Genomic DNA, 20,251 nt, shown 5'->3' on the forward strand with positions numbered 1-20,251 from the left:
CAGAAAAAACTAATTTTGTGAAATATTTTTACTATTTACAATAGCTGCTTTCTACTCGAATATATTTTGAAATGTAATTTATTCTTGATTTCAAAGCTAGATTTTCAGCATCATTGCTCCAGTCTTCAGTGTCACATGATTCTTCAGAAATCATTCTAATATGCTGATTGATTATCATTGCTATTATTAATATACTTAATAATCCTGATACCTTTTTCAGGATTCTTTGATGAATAAAACTAATTATTAGTAATAAATGAGTATATTAGAATGATTTCTGAAGGATCATGTGACACTGAAGACTGCAGTAATGATGCTGAAAATTCAGCTGCGTATCACAGAAATAAATTATATTTTGAACATGTAGTCGCATAGAAAATGGTTATTTTAAATTACAATAATATTTCACATTTTTACAGGTTTTTTTTGTGTTTTTGATCAAATAAATGCAGCCTTGGTGAGCAGATTATAAAAAGATACACTGCGACTCAAAAGTTTGGGATCAGTAAGATATTTAATGCTTTTTAATGCTTTTCGTCTCATAAAGGCTGCGTATATTTGATTAAAAACACAGAAAAAACTAATTTTGTGAAATATTTTTACTATTTACAATAGCTGCTTTCTACTCGATTATATATTTTGAAATGTAATTTATTCTTGATTTCAAAGCTAGATTTTTTAGCATCATTACTCCAGTCTTCAGTGTCACATGATTCTTCAGAAATCATTCTAATATGCTGATTGATTATCATTGCTATTATTAATATGCTTAATAATCCTGATACCTTTTTCAGGATTCTTTGATGAATAAAACTAATTATTAGTAATAAATGAGTATATTAGAATGATTTCTGAAGGATCATGTGACACTGAAGACTGTAATGAGTAATGATGCTGAAGATTCAGCTTAACATCACAGAAATAAATATTTCAAAGTATATTAAAAAATGTTGTTTTGAATTGCTATAATATAATTTTTTCTGTATTTTTGATCAAATAAAGGGAACTTTGAGCATAAGAGAGTTTTTTTAAAAACATTACAAATCTTACTGATCCCAAATTTTGAGCGGCAGTGTATCTTTTTGATAATCTGCTCACCAAGGCTGCATTTATTTGATTAAAAATACAGAAAAGAGCTGTAATATTGTGAAATATTATTGCAATTTGAAAATAGTGGTTTTCTATTTCATTATACTTTAAAATGTAATTTATTCCTGTGATCAAAGCTGAATTTTCAGCATCATTACTCCAGTCTTCAGCGTCACATGATCTTTCAGAAATCATTCTAATATACTGTTTTATTATTATTATTATTATTATTATATTTATTATTTCTTCAGCAACATTGATAATAATCAGAAATGTTTCTTGAGCAGCAAATCAGCATATTAGAATGATTTCTGAAGGATCATGTGACACTGAAGACTGCAGTAATGATGCTGAAAATTCAGCTTTGATCACAGAAATAAATTACATTTTGAACATATATTCACATAGAAAATGGTTATTTTAAATTACAATAATATTTCACATTTTTACAGGTTTTTTTGTATTTTTGATCAAATAAATGCAGCCTTGGTGAGCAGATTAAAAAAAGATACATTGCCACTTTGCAATGCTTTTTAAAAAAAAGTCCCATTTATTTGATCAAAAATACAAAAAGTAATATGAAATATTATTGCAATTCAAAATAAAAGTTTTTTGCAGATTCTGAAAGGCGGATGTAAACTTTTGACCTCAACTGTATGTCCATCTGAGATGTTTGGCAAACAATGGTCTGTTTAATCAGAATCTAATTTGTTTAGATGTTCCACAGAAACACACTGCAATAACATCAGTCTGTCACGAGTAATACATGCAAAACTGCATGAAAAGTTGTGCGATTGTTCCTGGTTTGCGTCTGCGTCACCGATCAGAGCAAAACAAGAGGCGCGTGTAAGAAAAGTAGAAGTGCTGAGTGTGAGAAAGAGGAAGGAGCGTGAGCTGAGACAGGAAAACACTCGAGTTTACAGGAGAAAACAGAGGTGAAAGAGACGGTCAGACGGATGTGGTGGCCATGATGTGGTCACATGACCAGGTGTGTGTGTGTGTGTGTGTGTGTGTGTGTGTGTGTGTGTGTGTGTGTTTTATGAGAGAATATGAAGCGCTGCATGTTTGGTCTGACAGCAGCTGCGTTCCCATAATGCTTTGCGGTAGTGGTTTTATATATATGCTTGATTTACGATTTATTATTGGTAATGAGGAAGTGAAACGATTATTTTTCGAGGTTTAACTTTGATCATTTATATACAATATGTTTTATTATAACTATTCTGTTCTAGGGCGTTCTAGGACAGTATATTCGTTTTAATTCATGTTCAGAAAAAAAAATTGTTGAAAATTTAAAAAAAATCGATTCAAAGTACAGCAAAAACTGTAAAATTCTAAAATATTTTTATTATTTAAAATAACTGTTTTCTATTTGAATATATTTTAAATTTAAATTTTTTCCTGTGATTTCAAAGCTGAATTTTAGCATCGTTACTCCAGTCTTCAGTGTCACATGATCCTTCAGAAATCATTCTAATGTGCTGATTTGCTGCTTAGAAACATTTTGGATTATTATAAATGTTGACAATAGTTGTGCTGCTTGATATTTTTATGGAAACTGTGATAGATTTTATTTTTTAGAATTCAGAGATGAATAGTTGTACAAAATAATTATGTAAAACTATGTAACCAAAAATATATATTTAAATATAAAATTTTAAAGTACAATATTTCACAACATTGTTGTATTAAAATATTTATGAAAATGTTTTGTTTTATTAGAATGATTTCTGAACCATGTGACATTGTCATTACAGCAATAAAAAAATATAATAATATAATAAAAAATTAAATTAAAATACAAAATAATTAAGCAAAACAATAATTTAACTGACTGCACTGAATGTTTAGGTTGGATGTTATTTTTTATTTTAGCTTTACTTATGCTTTAAATAATTTTTTGTAAGCATTCTATTTTTGATATAAAAATATTTATTATTGTTTTACTTTTTATTACGTAATTTTAGTAAGTGTTTTTTTAAATTCAGAAATAATTTATTTAATTCAGTTTTGCATTTAAATATATATATATGTGTATAGATATAATTGAAAATTTTCTTGATTTAATTAATTTTCAGTAAGTATTTTATTTTAAATGGTTTTATTTGGAAATTATTTATTTGTTTCAGTTTTACATTTTCATTATTATAGTGATTCTGAGCAGGTATTGCATTATTTTGACTGTTTTGTCAAAATATTTTTATAATTTTACATTTTTATGATTTAATTTTTTTAGGAAGGGTTTTATTTTAAATGTACAGTCTTATGATTTTAGGAATTTTCAGTAAACGTATTGTATTTGGACTGTTTAGGTTCGATATTTATTTATATATTTATTTTATTTTTACTTTATGCTTTTAAATTTTTTTTAGCAAGCATTCATTTTACATTTTTATTACTTAATTTTAGTAAGTGTTTTTTTATTCGGATTTGTTAGATTTTTTTTGTGTTGCATTTTCACTGTATTTACTTAAATATATAACTGAACATTTTCATGATTTAAATAATTTTCAGTAAGTATTTATTTATTTATTTTACATTCTCATTATTATAGTGATTTTTAGCAGTTATTGCATTATTTTGACTGTTTTTAATGTCAAAATATGCTTATTAATGCTTATTTTGACCTAATGAAATAGCGTTTTCTGTAAAGGATATGCATTGTCATGCTCTGAATGTTTAGACTGAGTGTTTATTGAGCTGAAGTTCAGCTGTGTGACTGAAAACAGGAACTTGTGACAGATCAGACTTCTGTTTTAAAGCGGCACACGTGTGTGTTCAGTGTGTGTTTCTGGATAAGGGGGTGTATAAATTATGGTGTGTGTTTGTCTTCTGCACATTGTTTTGGATGCACTGGTTCGGTGTGTGTCCGTCACGAATGACCGTCCCGTGTGCGTCACATAAACTGGCATGAAGACCTGGACTCTAGATTAATCTCACACCTTACACACACACACACACACACACACACACACACACACACACACACACACACACATCTGTCGGTGCCAGTCAGGCCTGAGCTGTGAATCCACTTCCTGTCTGTCCGTTTGAGACGTGTCCGCATTAGCAGACGGGCTGCGGTTGATGCAGCGTCACAAATAACGCTGCTGGTTTTGTGTTTCTGTAAGTGTGTAAAAGGTCCTGATGTCAGGCCGGACGTGTGAGGCGTTATACGGCGCTCTGCGTGGCGCACATACTGTCCCGGGACTCACTTGGCGTCAGACGGATGTGCTTCTGAAATGCTCGCATAACACTGATCTCGGTTTAGTGCTTTTGAGACGCACAAACCAGATGCAAGAGTCTGTAGAAGTCATTCAAAATTATATCAGTGCCTTTATAATATATGTTAATGTTTTCAATTATAGTAAAATAGTAATATTGTGAAATATTATACTTTAAAATCTATAATATTTATATTTAAAAATACCTATAATATCTGTTTCCCATTTTATATACTACTTTTGTGTGTGTGTGTGTGTGTATATCTATCTATCTATCTATCTATCTATCTATCTATCTATCTATCTATCTATCTATCTATCTATCTATCTATCTATCTATCTATCTATCTATCTATCTATCTATCTATCTATCTATCTATCTATCTATCTATCTAATCTAGTTCATGTAGCATGTTTATGTAAATTCAATGCTGAATGCTGCCTTTACTCTTGACTGAATTGCCTAGCAACTTTTTGATGCCTGTTTTTGTTGTTTATTAAATATTATTACTCAATAAATGAAAATGTATATAAACTATATTTTAAATAATGTATTTAATAATAGTATTTAGTATTGAGAGACGTGCGTGCATTCGTGGTGATTTTAGTTAACGTTACATTGTTCCGCCTTTAGATGGCGACAAGAGACCGTTTTATGAGTGAGCAGTTAATAGTGACTTTGGGACTTTTAAACTGAAAAGTTAAGCGGAAGTTATTTTTATCTTCAACAACAGCTTGCAACAGCGAATAAATGCACTGAGCAGCAAAATCACCCGTAACAGATGAACTGATAGTAACGCTTTCTTCAGTAAACATCAAGCGGCAACCTCCCGCTCTCTCTATTGAAACCAACACGGAAGTGTCTTAAACTGCAGTTCATGGACTGGCCGCTAGAGACTGGCTGCAAAAGGGAGTCAGTCCCATTGACTCCCCATGTTAAAATGTCCAACTTTACAGCAGAAAAAAGTATGTTTACAGCCTGGTTCAAAAAATGCTTTTGGTCTATATAGCTAGTTTTGCCCTTCATGTCAACTGTGAGGGGGGTGAATTTTTTTATAACTCATCCGTTTAAGTTATATTAAGCCTTAAAGTTCAGCATAATTAAGGGCGTGGCCACTTGAGTGACAGGGGGATTGCCGCTGGCGTCACGGATACTACGTCCATATTTTTTACAGTCTATGATAAACATTCAAACTAATGTCATATCATCATGAATATGAATAATGAATGCACTATCAGATGCAGGTACGTTAATCACTCGCTCAGTCCATCTCTCTGTGATAATACTCAAACGTGATGATATCATGATATCATGAATACGACACAGCTGCTGACCAATCAGAATTGAGGAATGGAACTAACCGTTTTATAATACAGAAATACAATAGGCTTTCAATGAAGCAACTCAACATTCCTTCATTACTGACGTTTTGGAATTAGTAATGAAGCTTATGCTCAGCTGATCAACCGTCAAACTTTGATTTGAATTCATGGCGGAAGGAATATTTCGCACAAAAGAGGGCTTTTGAAGACACTCCGTTGATATTTTGTTTATGTATTTACACACTCGTGCCGTCGAACTGTTGTATAAACGCAATATCACACTCGTAGACTTGAGATATGGCTGTATATCGGCACGGTTGTGATTCGCCGTAGGCACGAGGCCGCAGGTAATCACAGAATTGAAATTAATTTCAATTTTACATTTATGTTTTTTGTGTTGCATTTTAACTGTACTTACTTAATTTTACATTTTTATGATTTAATTTTCAGATTTTTTTATTTAATAAATTTTTATTATTATAATTTTTTTAAGATTTATTTTTTGGCCTTTTTGCCTTTATTATGATAGGACAGGTCAGGTATGACAGGAAGTGAAGTGGGAGAGAGATTGGGAAAGGTCCTCGAGTCGGGATTCGAACACGGGACACCCGGAGCACAAGGCTTTAATACATTTTTTTTAATGATTCAATTCATTTTTATGATTTTTTTTTAATTAAAATTATTTATTTATTAGAATTTTAATTTCTATGCTTTTAATAATTTTAGTAAGCATTCTGTTTTGACTGTTTTAATATAAAAATATTTATTATAATTTTACATTTTTGTTATTTAATTTTAGTAAGTGTTTTTTATTTGGAAATAATTTATTTATTTAATTCAGTTTTGCATTTATGATTTTTTTTGTGTGTTGCATTTTGACTGTGTTTACTTAAAATATATATAATTTAACTTTTCATGATTTAATTAATTTTCAGTAAGTATTTTATTTTAAATGATTTTATTTGTTTCAGTTTTACATTCTCATTATTGTGGTTTTGAGCAGTTATTGCATTATTTTTAATGTAAAAATATTTTTTTATTAATTTATAATTTTTTAGTAATGGTTTTATTGCTTTAAATTTACATTCTTATGATTTTAGTAATTTTAGTAAGCGTATTTTTATATAAGATTTTTATTATAATTTTACATTTTTAGCATAAAATAATTAGTTTGTGTTTATTATTTATTTTAATTTTAACTTTTTATAATGTTTAGTAAGTGTTGTATTTTGTTCGTATTTTAAAAATATTTATTATAATTTAAAATATTTATGATTTTATTAGTTTTTACTATTTTTTCTTTTGAAATAATGTATTTATTTTAATTTTACTTATGTGTTTACAATTTTTTTTGGTTTATTTTTGTATAAAATATTTTTTTAATTTATATATTTTTATTATTTAATTTTTAGCAAGTGTTTTTTTTTATTTAGAAATAAATGTCAGTTTTACATTCTCATTATTATAGTCAGTTTTTATCTAAAAAAATATTTTTTTTTATAGTTTAATGAGTTCATAGTAAGTGTTTTTATTTTAATTGCTGATATTTGGAAATTATTTATTCATGTCAGGTTTACATTCTTTTTAAGAATTTTAATGCATCCTAGCTGAATAAAAATAGCTAATATCCCCAGAAAAACCCTAAAGATTGACACAGTAGTGTATATTTATCATTTGGCAGATGCAAAGCAACAAAGTAAACTTCTAAATGAGGAAGTTAGCGAGCGATTCATCACATACGTTTGCTGCAATGTAATATGTGCTGTGCTTCCTAAAGGAAGTGTGTGTTTGTGAGTTTGAGCGAGGTGCCGGCCCGTCGTGCCACAATGAAAAATGGCAGCAGCAGTGCAAACATATTGGGCATCTGCTGTGGATGAGAGTCTTAAGTACACGGGGCTGAAGGACAGATGTTGTGGCGTTCGCTCTGCTCCTCCCCAGTTGTTATGAATCAGGTGGACTCATTTGTAATGCTTTAGCTTTATTGAAGCACTGAAACTCCGCATCCGCAGAGAGAGAGAGAGAGAGAGAGAGACGACCGCCGGCCGGACGATCTTCAACGCTGCTCTACTTTCTGCACAAACACACACATCAGCTTTGCTATATCCTATATATTTTAGTTTTTTTTTTATTAGACTGTCATATGTGACCAGGCTTTTTGTAAACTAATTTTTTTGTATCCCTAAAATATTTTTTTAAATAATTTATTATTTAATATATTTTTTCCTTGTGATGGTGAGTTTTGTGAGCTGGTTTTATTTATTATTTTACATTTTATAACAGAATTAATTTTAAGTGTAAGTGTGTTTTGATTGCTTTTAGTTGGAAGTTATTTATTAGATTTTTTATTTAATAAATTAGTTTTAGTACGTTTTTATTTAAAACATAATAATCTCACATTTTTGTTATTTAATAATTTTTAGTAAGTATTTTTACGCACTATTTGCATGATTTATTTTTATATTAAATTATTTGTTTGTTTCAGCTTAACATTCTTACTATTTTTTTCTAATTATTAGTAAGTGCTGTATTCTGTTTAAAACTAATTATAATTTTACATTTTTATGATTTCATTAATTTTCAGTATGTATTTAATTCTTTTTTAGTAAGGGTTTTATGATTTTAAGGCATTTTCAGTAAGCGTTTGGGCTGTTTTTATATAAAATATTTATTATAATTTTACATTTTTATCATTAAATAATTTTTTATTATTTTTTAAATTTGGAAATTATTTATTTATATTTTACATTCTTATGTTATTATTTTTTACTAAACTTTTTCATTTGAAATTATTTATTTGAAATTTTTTTCTTATGATTTTAATAATTTTTAGTAATTTTATTTTGTTTTAAAGATATTTATTATAATTTTAATTTTGTTATGATTTATTTTTCGTTTGAAATGATTTATTTTACTTTTACTTATGATTTTATTAATTTTTAGTAAGCATTCTAATTTTACTGTTTTTAGATAAAAAATATATTTATTGTAATTTGACATTTTTATTGTTTAATTTTTAGTAAATGTTTCATATTTTTTACATTTTGGAAATTATTTTTTATTTAAATTACTTGTTTTAAAGATATTTATTATAGTTTTATTTTTTATGATTTTACTGGTTTTTTTTTCATTTGAAATTATTTATTTTAATTTTAATTATGATTTTATAAATTTTAGCATTCTATTTTGACTGTTTTTATATTAAAAAATGTATTATATTAAATTAAATATATACATTTTTACTATTTATTTTTTGTAGGTGTTATATTATTTTTTAGATTTTTATATTATTTATTTTAATTAATTTTGACTTGTTTTAAAGATATTAATTTTTTAGGATTTTAATAAATTTGTACACTTTTTATTTGAAATAATTTATTTATTTTAATTTTACTTTCTTTTGATTTTAATAATATTTAATAATTAATGATTTTACAATTTTATTATTAAATTTTTAGTAAGCGTACATTCTTATGGTTTTAATCATTGTAGTAAGTACTTAAAAATATTTGTTTTTATGAATTCGCAAACCATCAGGGGTTCACAAACTCATTTGGGAAACCTTATACTAGAAGTTTTTTTTCACTAGCATTATCCAACACCACTGAAGTTCACTTTTGCACATCTTAACTTGTTTATCATCATGTGAAGCGTCCTGTAGAAAAGAAAAAGTTGAAATGGTTAGAACTCTAAGCATCTGAAAATATGCATTCTTTTCAGAGAGCTGCAAGTGAGGATGTTTAGATGACAAATGCGTGGGTAGTCGCTCAGTTACGGGCCAGTCGCCGCTCCTCTGGTCTGTCTCAGCTGAAATGAGTAATTAATTATTACATTTATTTTATTTATACATTTATTTTATGATTTCAGTTATTTTTAGTATGTTTTTTTATTGCTTTTATTTAAAATTTACATTCTTATTATTTTAGGAATTTTTTGGACTATTTATATAAAATATTTATTATAATTTTACATTTTTATCATTAAAAATATTTTGTGTGTTTTATCTTGATTGCTCTAAAGTGTTTTATTTGGACAATTTATTATGATTTAAATGTTTTTGTTATTTATTTTATTTTTATTTCATACTATTTTTTTTCTTTTTTAAATTATTTATTTAAATTTTACTTTCTTACGATTTTAATAATTTTTTAGTAAACATTGTATTTTGACTATTTTTATATAAAAAAATTATTATTATGTACTTTTTAGTTAGTGTTTTATTTATATATTTATTTTTTGGGAATTTTAAATTTTTATTGTTTACATTTATTTTGTCTTCTTGTTTTAAAGATATTTATTATAATTTTTTTTTTTTTTTTTTTTTTTTACAAATTTTGTTCTCTTGAAACTATTTATTAATTTATTTTAATTTCACTCTCTTATGATTTTAATCATTTTTAATAAGCATTCTATTTTGACTGTTTTTAGATCAAATTATTTATTATAATTTTAAATTTGTTATTTTAAAAATATATCAAATATAATTAACTTTTTTATAATTTTATAAGTTTTTACTAATATTATTTTCTAATGATTTCAATAATTTTTAGTGTTGTATTTTGACTTCTTATTTGAAAAATATACGAAATATAATTTACATTTTATTATTTCATTTTATTTTATTAGTTTTTACGACTATTATTTTTTTTCTTTTGAAATAATGTATTTATTTTAATTTTATTTTCTTATGGTCATTTAAAAAAAAAAGCATAATTAACTCACTAGCATTATTCGACACCACTGAAGTTCACATTTGCACATCCAAACTTGTTTATCATCATGTGAAGGCTCCTGTAGAAAAGGAAAAGTTGAAATTGTTAGAACTCTAAGCTTTAGGAAATATGCATTCACTATGAAAAAGCTGGGAGTGATGTGAAGTTTGTGCTGTAAAATGCTCATGTTTGGCAGCAGAATTGTGAGTTTGGATGACAAATGCGTGTGTAGTCGCTCTGTTACGGGCCAGTCGCCGCTCCTCTGGTCTGTCACAGCTGAAATGAGCCGAAAGCCGCTAAAAATCAGCGAGACAGACGTTTGCCGAGACACATCCACACTTTAGTGACAGAGGAAATGGGCCAATTAAGGACAGCTTGCTCAGACCCTGCATGGGGTTAATATTCAACTCCCGTAATTAAAAATAAATTACACTTTTCCTGGATAACTATTCAAACTGTCTCTGCCTTTCTGACGCGCTGCAGACTCTTTTTCCAATTGCGCAACATCTGGTGCAGTGATTTCTGCAGCGTCCTCAGCACAAATTGATTTCGCTTGCAGAATACGCCAGCAGTTTTTGTGCGTGCTTTCCGACGCTTTCTCTTCTGCTGTTTTGGAAACGGAGGTGTTTTGCTGTTGTTTGGAGCTCAAACAAGGTTTTAAATCTAAATTTAGACGCATGCTTGACTCTTTGTTTCGTTACGCAGTTATGATCGTTTCCTAAAGGTTCAGCTCTCTGTTCAATAAATGTTCTTAACCCTGTGAAGCCTCACGTGGGAAATCATAGTCGAAAAAGGTTTGCATATGTGTTTTTGTTGAGTGTCATATTTGATACAGTCATAATTATGAGATTAAAAGTCAAAGTTAGGACATAAAAAGTCTTTTTAATCTCATAATTACAACATTTCATCTCAGAAGTATGACAGAATTTCAGGCCACATTGTCATAATTCCAACTTTGTATTTTATAATTTTGGCATAGTATGTCTATTTTTACTTTTTCTATCAAAATTATGACTTAGTGTCATAAAAAGTTTAAATCATGACATACTGAATTGAAATTATGAAGTGAATAGTTGTAATTATGACACAATAAGTCCATTTTGAGATAAAAAAGTTATAATTTACATATTGTGATTTTTTTTTTTTTTGTATTGTTTATTTTCTATTTTAATTGTCATTTTTATTTTATTTTATAATTTCCTTTTTTTGTAGTGATGGGCACTTTTGAAAATACAGATTTTTTTTTTTTTAATTTGTGTGATATTTTTATTCATTTAATATTAAATTGATTTTTAATTATTTTTGTATTGTTTATTCTTTTATTTTAATTGTCATTTTTATTTTATTTGTAATTTGTTTTATTTGTGTGATTATTTTTCTTAATTTAATATTAAATTAATTTTTAATAATTTTTTATTTTAATTGTAATTTTTTTATTTCTTTTTTTAGTCTTTTTTGTGTGATAATTTTTATTAATTTAATATTAAAATGTATTTTTTTATTTTAATTGTAATTTTTATTTTACTTGTAATTTCTTTTTTTAGTTTTTTTAGTGATGGGCCCTTTTGAAAATAAGTTTTTTTTTATTATTTGTGATATTTTTATACATTTAATATAGAAAATAAAAAGTTTAGATTATGACATGATCAGGCTATACTTTCGAGACAAAAATCATAATTATTAGATTAAAAACTTTAAATTATGATATACTGAATCAAAATTATGAGATGGATAGTCATAATTATGACACAATAAATCAATTTTGAGATAAAAGTTATAGTTATGACACACTAAGTTATCATTTTTAGATAAAAAAGTAAAAATTGACATACTAAGTCATAATTATAAAATAAAAAGTTGAAATTATGACATGATCAAGCCATACTTTAGAGATAAAAACTCATAATTATGAGATTAAAAGTCAAAGTTATGACATAAAAAGTCTTTTTAATTTCATAATTACAACTATTATCTCAAAAGTATGACTTCATCATGTCATAATTTCATTCCACATTGTCATAATTCCAACTTTTTATTTTAGAATTATGGCATAGTATGTCTATTTTTACTTTTTATCTCAAAATTGACTTATTGTGTCATTATTTTTTTGATAAAAACTCAAAATTGATGTACTAAGTCATAAAAGGTTTCAATTATGACATACTGAGTTGAAATTATGAGGTGAATAGTCATAATTATGACACAATAAGTCAATTTTGAGATAAAAAAAAGTTATAATTATGACACACTAAGCCAACATTTTGAGATTAAAAAGTACAAATTGACATACTGTCATAATTATGAAATAAAAAGTTTAAATTATAACATGATCAGGCTATACTTTTGATTATGAGGTAAAAGTCATAAATATTAGATAAAAAGATTAAATTATGACATACTGGATCAAAATTATGAGATAGACATAATAAATTAATTTTGAGATAAAAAGTTATAATTATGACACACTAAGTCTTAATTTTGAGAAAGAAAGTACAAATTGACAGACTAAGTAATAATTATAAAATAAAAAGTCAAAATTGACATGATCAGGCCATACTTTAGAGATAAAAGTCATAACTATTAGATAAAAAGTTTCTATTATTGATATACTGAATCGAAATTATACTAAATTACAATTTTAAAATAAAAAGTTGTAATTATGATACACTTAGTTATAATTCTGAAATAAAAATTTGTATTTATGACACACTAAGTTATAATTTTTAGATAAAAAGTAAAAATTTACATATTAAGTCATAATTCTAAAATAAAAAGATAAAATGATGACATGATCCGGCCATACTTTAGAGATAAAAAGTCATATATGAGGTAAAAGTTCAAATTATTAGATAAAAAGTTTAAATTATGACATACTGAGTCAAAATTATGAGATGTATAGTCATGATTGTGACACAATGAGTAAATTTTGAGACAAAAAGTTATAATTATGACACCCTAAGTCATAATTTTGAGATAAAAAGTGCAAATGTACTTTTACATTTTTTTACACATTTAAAACATTTTCTTAGCTGACAATTCTGACTTTTTTTCTTGTGAATTTGTATCTTACAATTCTAAGTTTATAACATGCAATTCTGAAAAAACAAAATCTGAATTGTGAGTTACAAACTCGCACTTCTGATAAAGAAAAGTCGTAATTAAGAGTCCAAAAAGTCAAAAAGTTTACATTTTGAGAAAAAAAAGAAAAAAAGTTTGAGATTAGATTTATTTTTATGACATTTTTATTGTTATGACATAAAAGTCTTTTTATCTCAGAATTACAACATTTTATCTCAAAAGTATGACTTGGCATAATTTCAACTTTTTATTTTATAATTATGACATAGTATGTCGATTTTTGCTTTTTATCTTGAAATTATGACTTGGTGTGTCATAATTATAACTTTTTATCTCAAGATTGACTTATTCTGTCATAACTTTTGAGATGAAAACTTAAAAGTGATGTTCTAAGTCATAAAAAGTTAAAATTATGACATACTGAATCGAAATTATGAGGTAAATAGTCAAAACATTTACATTTACATTTACATTTATTCATTTAGCCGACGCTTTTATCCAAAGCGACTTACAATTGGGAATACAACAAGTGATTCATCCTAAGGAGGCAGATCAACATAGGAAGTGTTCAAAAATACCATATATCAGGCGTTGTTAGAAGAGTGCAGGCTAGAAGGAGAAGATCAAGAAAGAGAGGAAAAACAGGCTAGAAGGGAGGATATTTTTTTTTTTTTTTTTTTTTTTTTTTTTATTGAGTCAGATAGTGTCGAAAAAGATGGGTTTTCAGCAGTCGTTTGAAAGCTGTTAAGGAGTCTGCATTCCGGATAGGGGTGGGAAGATCATTCCACCAGGCAGGAACGTTGAACGAGAATGTTCTGGACAGTGATTTAATACCTCTCTGTGGTGGTACAATGAGGCGTCTTTCACTAGAGGATCTCAGTCTTCTGGAAGGAGTGTAGATGTGTAGTAGTGAATGGAGGTAGGCAGGTGATGATCCGGTGGCTGTCCTATAGGCCAGCAACAGTGTCTTGAATTTGATGCGTGCTGTAACCGGTAGCCAGTGCAGGGATATGAAGAGAGGTGTAACATGGGCCTTTTTGGGCTCGTTGAAGACCAGTCGTGCTGCTGCATTCTGAATCATTTGTAGAGGCTTGATTGTACATGCTGGAAGACCAGCTAAAAGAGCATTGCAGTAGTCCAGCCTGGAAATGACCAGGGCCTGGACGAGGAGTTGTGTAGCATGCTCTGTTAGGAAGGGCCTGATCTTTCTGATGTTGTACAATGCAAACCTGCAAGATCGAGCGGTCTTAGCTATGTGGTCTTTAAAAGTCAGTTGGTTGTCAAAGATAACACCCAGATTTCTGGCTGAAGTTGATGGGGTAATTGTTGATGAACCTAACTGGATGGAGAAGTCATGCTGTAGAGATGGAGTGGCAGGAAAGATAAGGAGTTCCGTCTTTGCTAGATTGAGCTGTAGATGGTGTTCCTTCATCCATGCAGAGATATCCGCTAGGCAACCTGAGATCCGTGCAGCTACCGATGGATCGTCTGGTTTGAAAGAAAGATAGAGCTGTGTGTCATCAGCATAGCAATGGTAGGAGAAGCCATGTGCCTGTATGATGGGGCCCAGAGATGTAGTGTATATGGAGAAGAGGAGAGGTCCAAGAACTGAACCCTGAGGAACCCCAGTGACCAGTTGATGAGTTTTGGATACCTCGCCTCCCCAGGCCACTCTGAAAGACCTACCAGAGAGGTAGGATTTGAACCAGCGAAGTGAAGTCCCTGTAATACCCAGCATTGAGAGGGTGGACAGGAGGATCTGGTGATTCACAGTGTCAAAAGCTGCAGATAGGTCCAGCAAGATGAGTACCGATGATTTGGACTCAGCTTTTGCCGTCCGCAAGGCTTCAGTGACAGACAGTAGCGCAGTCTCAGTTGAATGGCCGCTTCTGAACCCTGATTGGTTAGAGTCCAGTAGATTGTTCTGTGAGAGGAATAAGGATAGCTGGTTGAAAACAGCCCGTTCCAGTGTTTTTGCTATGAATGGAAGGAGGGAGACAGGTCTGTAGTTGTCTATGAGTGAGGAGTTAAGTGTAGGTTTTTTGAGCAGTGGGGTTACCCGGGCCTGCTTAAATGTAGTGGGAAAAGTGCCTGTGAGAAGAGATGTGTTGATGATGTGTGTGAGCGCCGGTAGGATTGTAGGGGAGATTGCTTGGAGAAGGTGTGAGGGGATAGGATCTAAAGGACATGTCGTCGGATGGCTGGAGAGGAAAAGTTTGGTTACTTCTGCCTCCGAGCAAGGACAGAAGGAGAAGTGGGGGGTTCCAGCCGTGATTGTGGTCAATTTTAGTTCCTGTATGTGTGGAGCTGAGAACTTATTATTGATCGATGTAGTTTTGTCTGTAAAAAATGTGGCGAAATCATCAGCTGTTATAGAAGTTGTGGGAGGTGGTGGAGGGGGACAAAGCAGTGTATTAAATGTTTTGAAAAGGTTGCGTGCGTCCGGGGAATTGTTGATCCTGTTGTGGAAGTATGAAGATTTGGCTGTATGTACTTGGGTAGCGAAAGATGAGAGCATAGACCGATACATACTGAGGTCGGATGGATCCTTAGATTTGTGCCATTTTCTCTCAGCTGCCCTAAGTTTGGAACGATGCTCACGAAGAACATCGGATAACCAAGGGGTTGTCGGAGCAGATCGTGCTGGCCTGGAGGAGAGAGGGCATATAGCATCTAGACAGGAGGTAATAGTGGAGCATAAGGTGTCAGTTGCTGCATTAGTGTCCAGGGATGAGAAGTGAGTAGGAGAGGGAAGGGAGGAGGATACTAAAGAAGAAAGATGGGAGTGTGAGAGAGAGCGTAGGTTTCTTCTAAAAGTAACAGGTAGAGGGGTTGGGAGTGCACAAGTAGCAAGATGTAGGTCAAATGTAATGAAGAAGTGGTCAGAGATGTGTAGGGGTTTGACCACAATATTGTCTGAAATACAATTTCGCATGTAAATGAGATCAAGTTGGTTGCCAGATTTATGAGTGCATGTAGTGATAACACGTTGTAGATCAAATGAAGCTAGAAGTGAATTGAAGTCAGCAGCATAGGGTTTGTCAAGGTGAATGTTGAGGTCCCCAAAGACTAGAAGTGGGCTGCCATCCTCTGGAAACGAGGACAGCAGCCCATCCAGCTCTTCTAAGAAGATGCCAAGTTGAGTAGGAGGGCGGTAGATTACCACAATGTGGAGTTCGATAGGAGATGTTACAGTGATTGTATGAGATTCAAATGAACTATAATTGCATAGAGGAGAATGGGTTGAGTATTTCCAGTTGTTAGAAATAAGAAGTCCCGTCCCCCCACCCCTTCCAGTCTGACGAGGGGTGTGAGAGAAGGAAAAGTTATTAGAAAGAGCAGCTGGGGTTGCAGAGTCTTCTGGACGAATCCAGGTCTCAGTCAAGCCTAGAATGCTCAAACCAGATTGCACAGAAAATGCTGAAATGAAGTCAGATTTGTTGACAGCTGATTGACAGTTCCAGAGTCCAACCGTGAAAGAGAAAGGTTCAGTGGAAGAAGTGTCGATAGGACGCAGGTTAGAAATATTGCGTCGACGTGTGCGTGTGATATTAGTGCGGTGTGAAGAGACCACCGGAATGAGTTGGAAACACATGATAGAGGAGGACAGAAAGAAGAGTGAAATAAAGGAGAGGAGTACTTAAGTGCGTTGTCGGTGTCGTTGCTCGGAGAAGTCGCGCAGGAAAAGTCGCAGTCTTTACTCTCGTCGGTCTTCACGCGAGGAGGCTGAACGCTTCCGCTGACGCTTCAGCGTCAGCTGTTCTGACGCAGTTAAATAGACAACCAAACAGTGCTTCAATGATAAAAGCTAGGGACGCCTCCTAGGCTCAGTGAGCCGCGAATGTCTCGCCCGCACGCAAAATGGCTCAATCGAAACTCAAAAAGCAACAGCTTCGCACTTGTAATAGCTCCAGAAGGGAACGATATGACAAAAACAAAAGCTTCCCTTGGCCGTACGCTCAGTTATCAATTTTAATGATTGCAATAAAAACTAGAATTTAAAGCAAAAACAATCGCAGGACAAATAACAGAAGAACACTCCTTTTCTAACAGTGAATAGATGTAAATAAAACAAACGAATAATTAAATAGAACAACAGAGTACTTTAAGAAGCAGCTCAAAATTAATATTAACGAATAAGTGAATAGAAACTACAGAGTGCGTTTTAGAAGCAGCTCAAATTTAATATTAACCAATAAGTAAATAGAAACTACAGAGTGCGTTTTAGAAGCAGCTCAAATTTAATATTAACCAATAAGTAAATAGAAACTACAGAGTGCGTTTTAGAAGCAGCTCAAATTTAATATTAACCAATAAGTAAATAGAAACTACAGAGTGCGTTTTAGAAGCAGCTCAAATTTAATATTAACCAATAAGTAAATAGAAACTACAGAGTGCGTTTTAGAAGCAGCTCAAATTTAATATTAACCAATAAGTAAATAGAAACTACAGAGTGCGTTTTAGAAGCAGCTCAAATTTAATATTAACCAATAAGTAAATAGAAACTGCAGAGTGCGTTTTAGAAGCAGCTCAAATTTAATATTAACCAATAAGTAAATAGAAACTACAGAGTGCTTAAGAGAACAGCGGCTTAAAATTAATACTTAGGAATAAGTAATTAAACAGAAACGACAAAGTGCTTTTAGCAGCAACTCTAAGTAACGACCGCCTAGTGAAATAGTATTAAAGTAGACACTTACGCGCCGTCGTTCTTTCTCGTCTGAGGACTGAACTCACTTGAGAGTTAGAAACTATGAGAAAGTTAGAATTACAACAAAAAAGCCATTATGACACTTTAAGTCATAATTTAAGATAATAAAAAAAAACAATAGTTTTGAGATAAAACGTAAAAATTAACATACTAAGCCATAATAGTTATAAGTTAAAAGTTATACAAAAAAGTTTAAATTAAGACATTATGATATGAAATTATGACATGATCAGGCCATATTTTTGAGATAAAAAAATCTTAATTATGATTAAAAAAAGTCATAATTATTAGATAAAGTGATTTAAGATTGTATGTGAAACAGCAAAGTTTTGATCTTGTTAATAATTTTAAGACCTTAGAAGTGTGCATATCAAATATGTGACCCTGGACCACAAAACCAGTCTTAAGTCGCTGGGGTATATTTGTAGCAATAGCCAAAAATACATTGCATGGTTCAAAATTTTTGATTTTTCTTTAATGCCAAAAATCATTAGGAAATTAAGTAAAGATCATGTTCCATGAAGATTTTTTGAAAAATTCCTACTATAAATATATCAAAATGTAATTTTTGATTAGTAATATGCATTGTTAAGAACTTAATTTGGACAACTTTAAAGGCGATTTTCTCAGTATTTTGATTTTTTTGCACCCTCAGATTCCAGATTTTCAAATAGATGTATCACTGCCAAATATTGTCCTATCCTAACAAACCATACATCAATAGAAAGCTTATTTATTGAGCTTTCATATGATGTATACATCTCAGTTTTGTAAAATTTAACCTTATGACTGGTTTTGTGGTCCAGGGTCACATATGATCGTTTTTACTATGTTAATATTAAATAAAACCTGATGTTTTCTATTGTGTTCTCTTTCTCTACAGGAGAGTACATAAAGACGTGGAGGCCGCGGTATTTCTTACTGAAGAGTGACGGTACGTTTATCGGCTACAAGGAGCGGCCGCAGGACGTGGATCAGCTGGAGACGCCGTTAAACAACTTCTCCGTGGCACGTGAGTCTCTCACACACACCTCACGTACTACAGCCTGCAATCAAATCTGGGATCATCGTAACGCATGTGTGCGCATGAAACTGAATGAAGTACTAGTGCTTGCCGCATAATGCGCATTGTGTAAACTACACATTGTTTCAGAAAAACGGTATGTGAACAGCAATAATGAACAGTTTTTATGACATGCAGTGTGTGCAATTTCTTAAATAATCAGTTTAGTTATTTTTCTGAACAAGAATATTTGTTATGGAAGCTTAGAAACATGAAAAAAACATGGAGGTTTTTATTTTCTAAAGTCTGAATTGTGAAAAAGTTCAAAAAAGTTTGGATTTTGACATAAACTCAGAAAAAGGTATGAGATTTGAAAGTTTGAATTGCCTTTTTTATTTTTCCTTCCATAGCAGAACTTCCTTAAGAGATGCTTTCATTATTTCAGTTTAATTAGCAACATAATAAGTAGTTCTTTTTGCACCTTCCAAAGTATTTCTTTTTATGAAATTGGGAAGTGACATACATTTTGTTTGATAAATGGCACAGAGAAAGTTTTAACACATCTTCAATACACAAAAATGAGAAGCAACTATTAAATATATTGTAAATATAAAACTAAACATCTTAGTGCATTTCATGTATATATTTCAGATTAAATTGCATAAGTTATTTTAAAAAATTGCATATTAGACATTTTGTTCAATAAATGACACTTTGAATGTGTTCAAAATGATGCATTATTCGGATATTACACTAATGTTGTATTTTTGTTTCAAAATTAGACATTTAGTTTTATAAATGATACTGTAAATGAATTAATTTGGATATTATACTGATGTTATATTTCATGCATGTTAAATTTAAGTATATAATTTCTGTCTGATTTGCAAGTGTTTTTGAAAAATGATTGCGTATTAGAGATTTAGTTTGATAAATGACACTTTAAAAGAGTTCAAAACAATGCATTATTCTTATATTACACTAATGTTGTTGTTTTATGCATGCTTAATATAAGTATAACATTTCAGGTATTTTTTTTATAAAGTATTTCAAATGAAATGAAAAGCAAAAATTAAATATATTGTAAATATGAATCTAATCTTAGTGCATTTAG

General features: G+C 30.4%; 1 protein-coding gene across 1 annotated transcript in view; it reads left to right on the forward strand.

Moving 5' to 3' along the window:
- The window catches only part of akt1 (v-akt murine thymoma viral oncogene homolog 1), an 84,057-nt gene that overhangs the window by 28,827 nt on the left and 34,979 nt on the right, over positions 1-20,251 (forward strand). Inside the window, exon 3 of the mRNA XM_073826540.1 lies at positions 19,018-19,146. Coding sequence (XP_073682641.1) covers positions 19,018-19,146 — 129 coding nt within the window. The remainder of the gene's footprint in view (positions 1-19,017; positions 19,147-20,251) is intronic.

This window comes from Garra rufa, chromosome 21, assembly GCF_049309525.1.
Source record: "Garra rufa chromosome 21, GarRuf1.0, whole genome shotgun sequence".
Taxonomy (NCBI): Eukaryota; Metazoa; Chordata; class Actinopteri; order Cypriniformes; family Cyprinidae; genus Garra; species Garra rufa.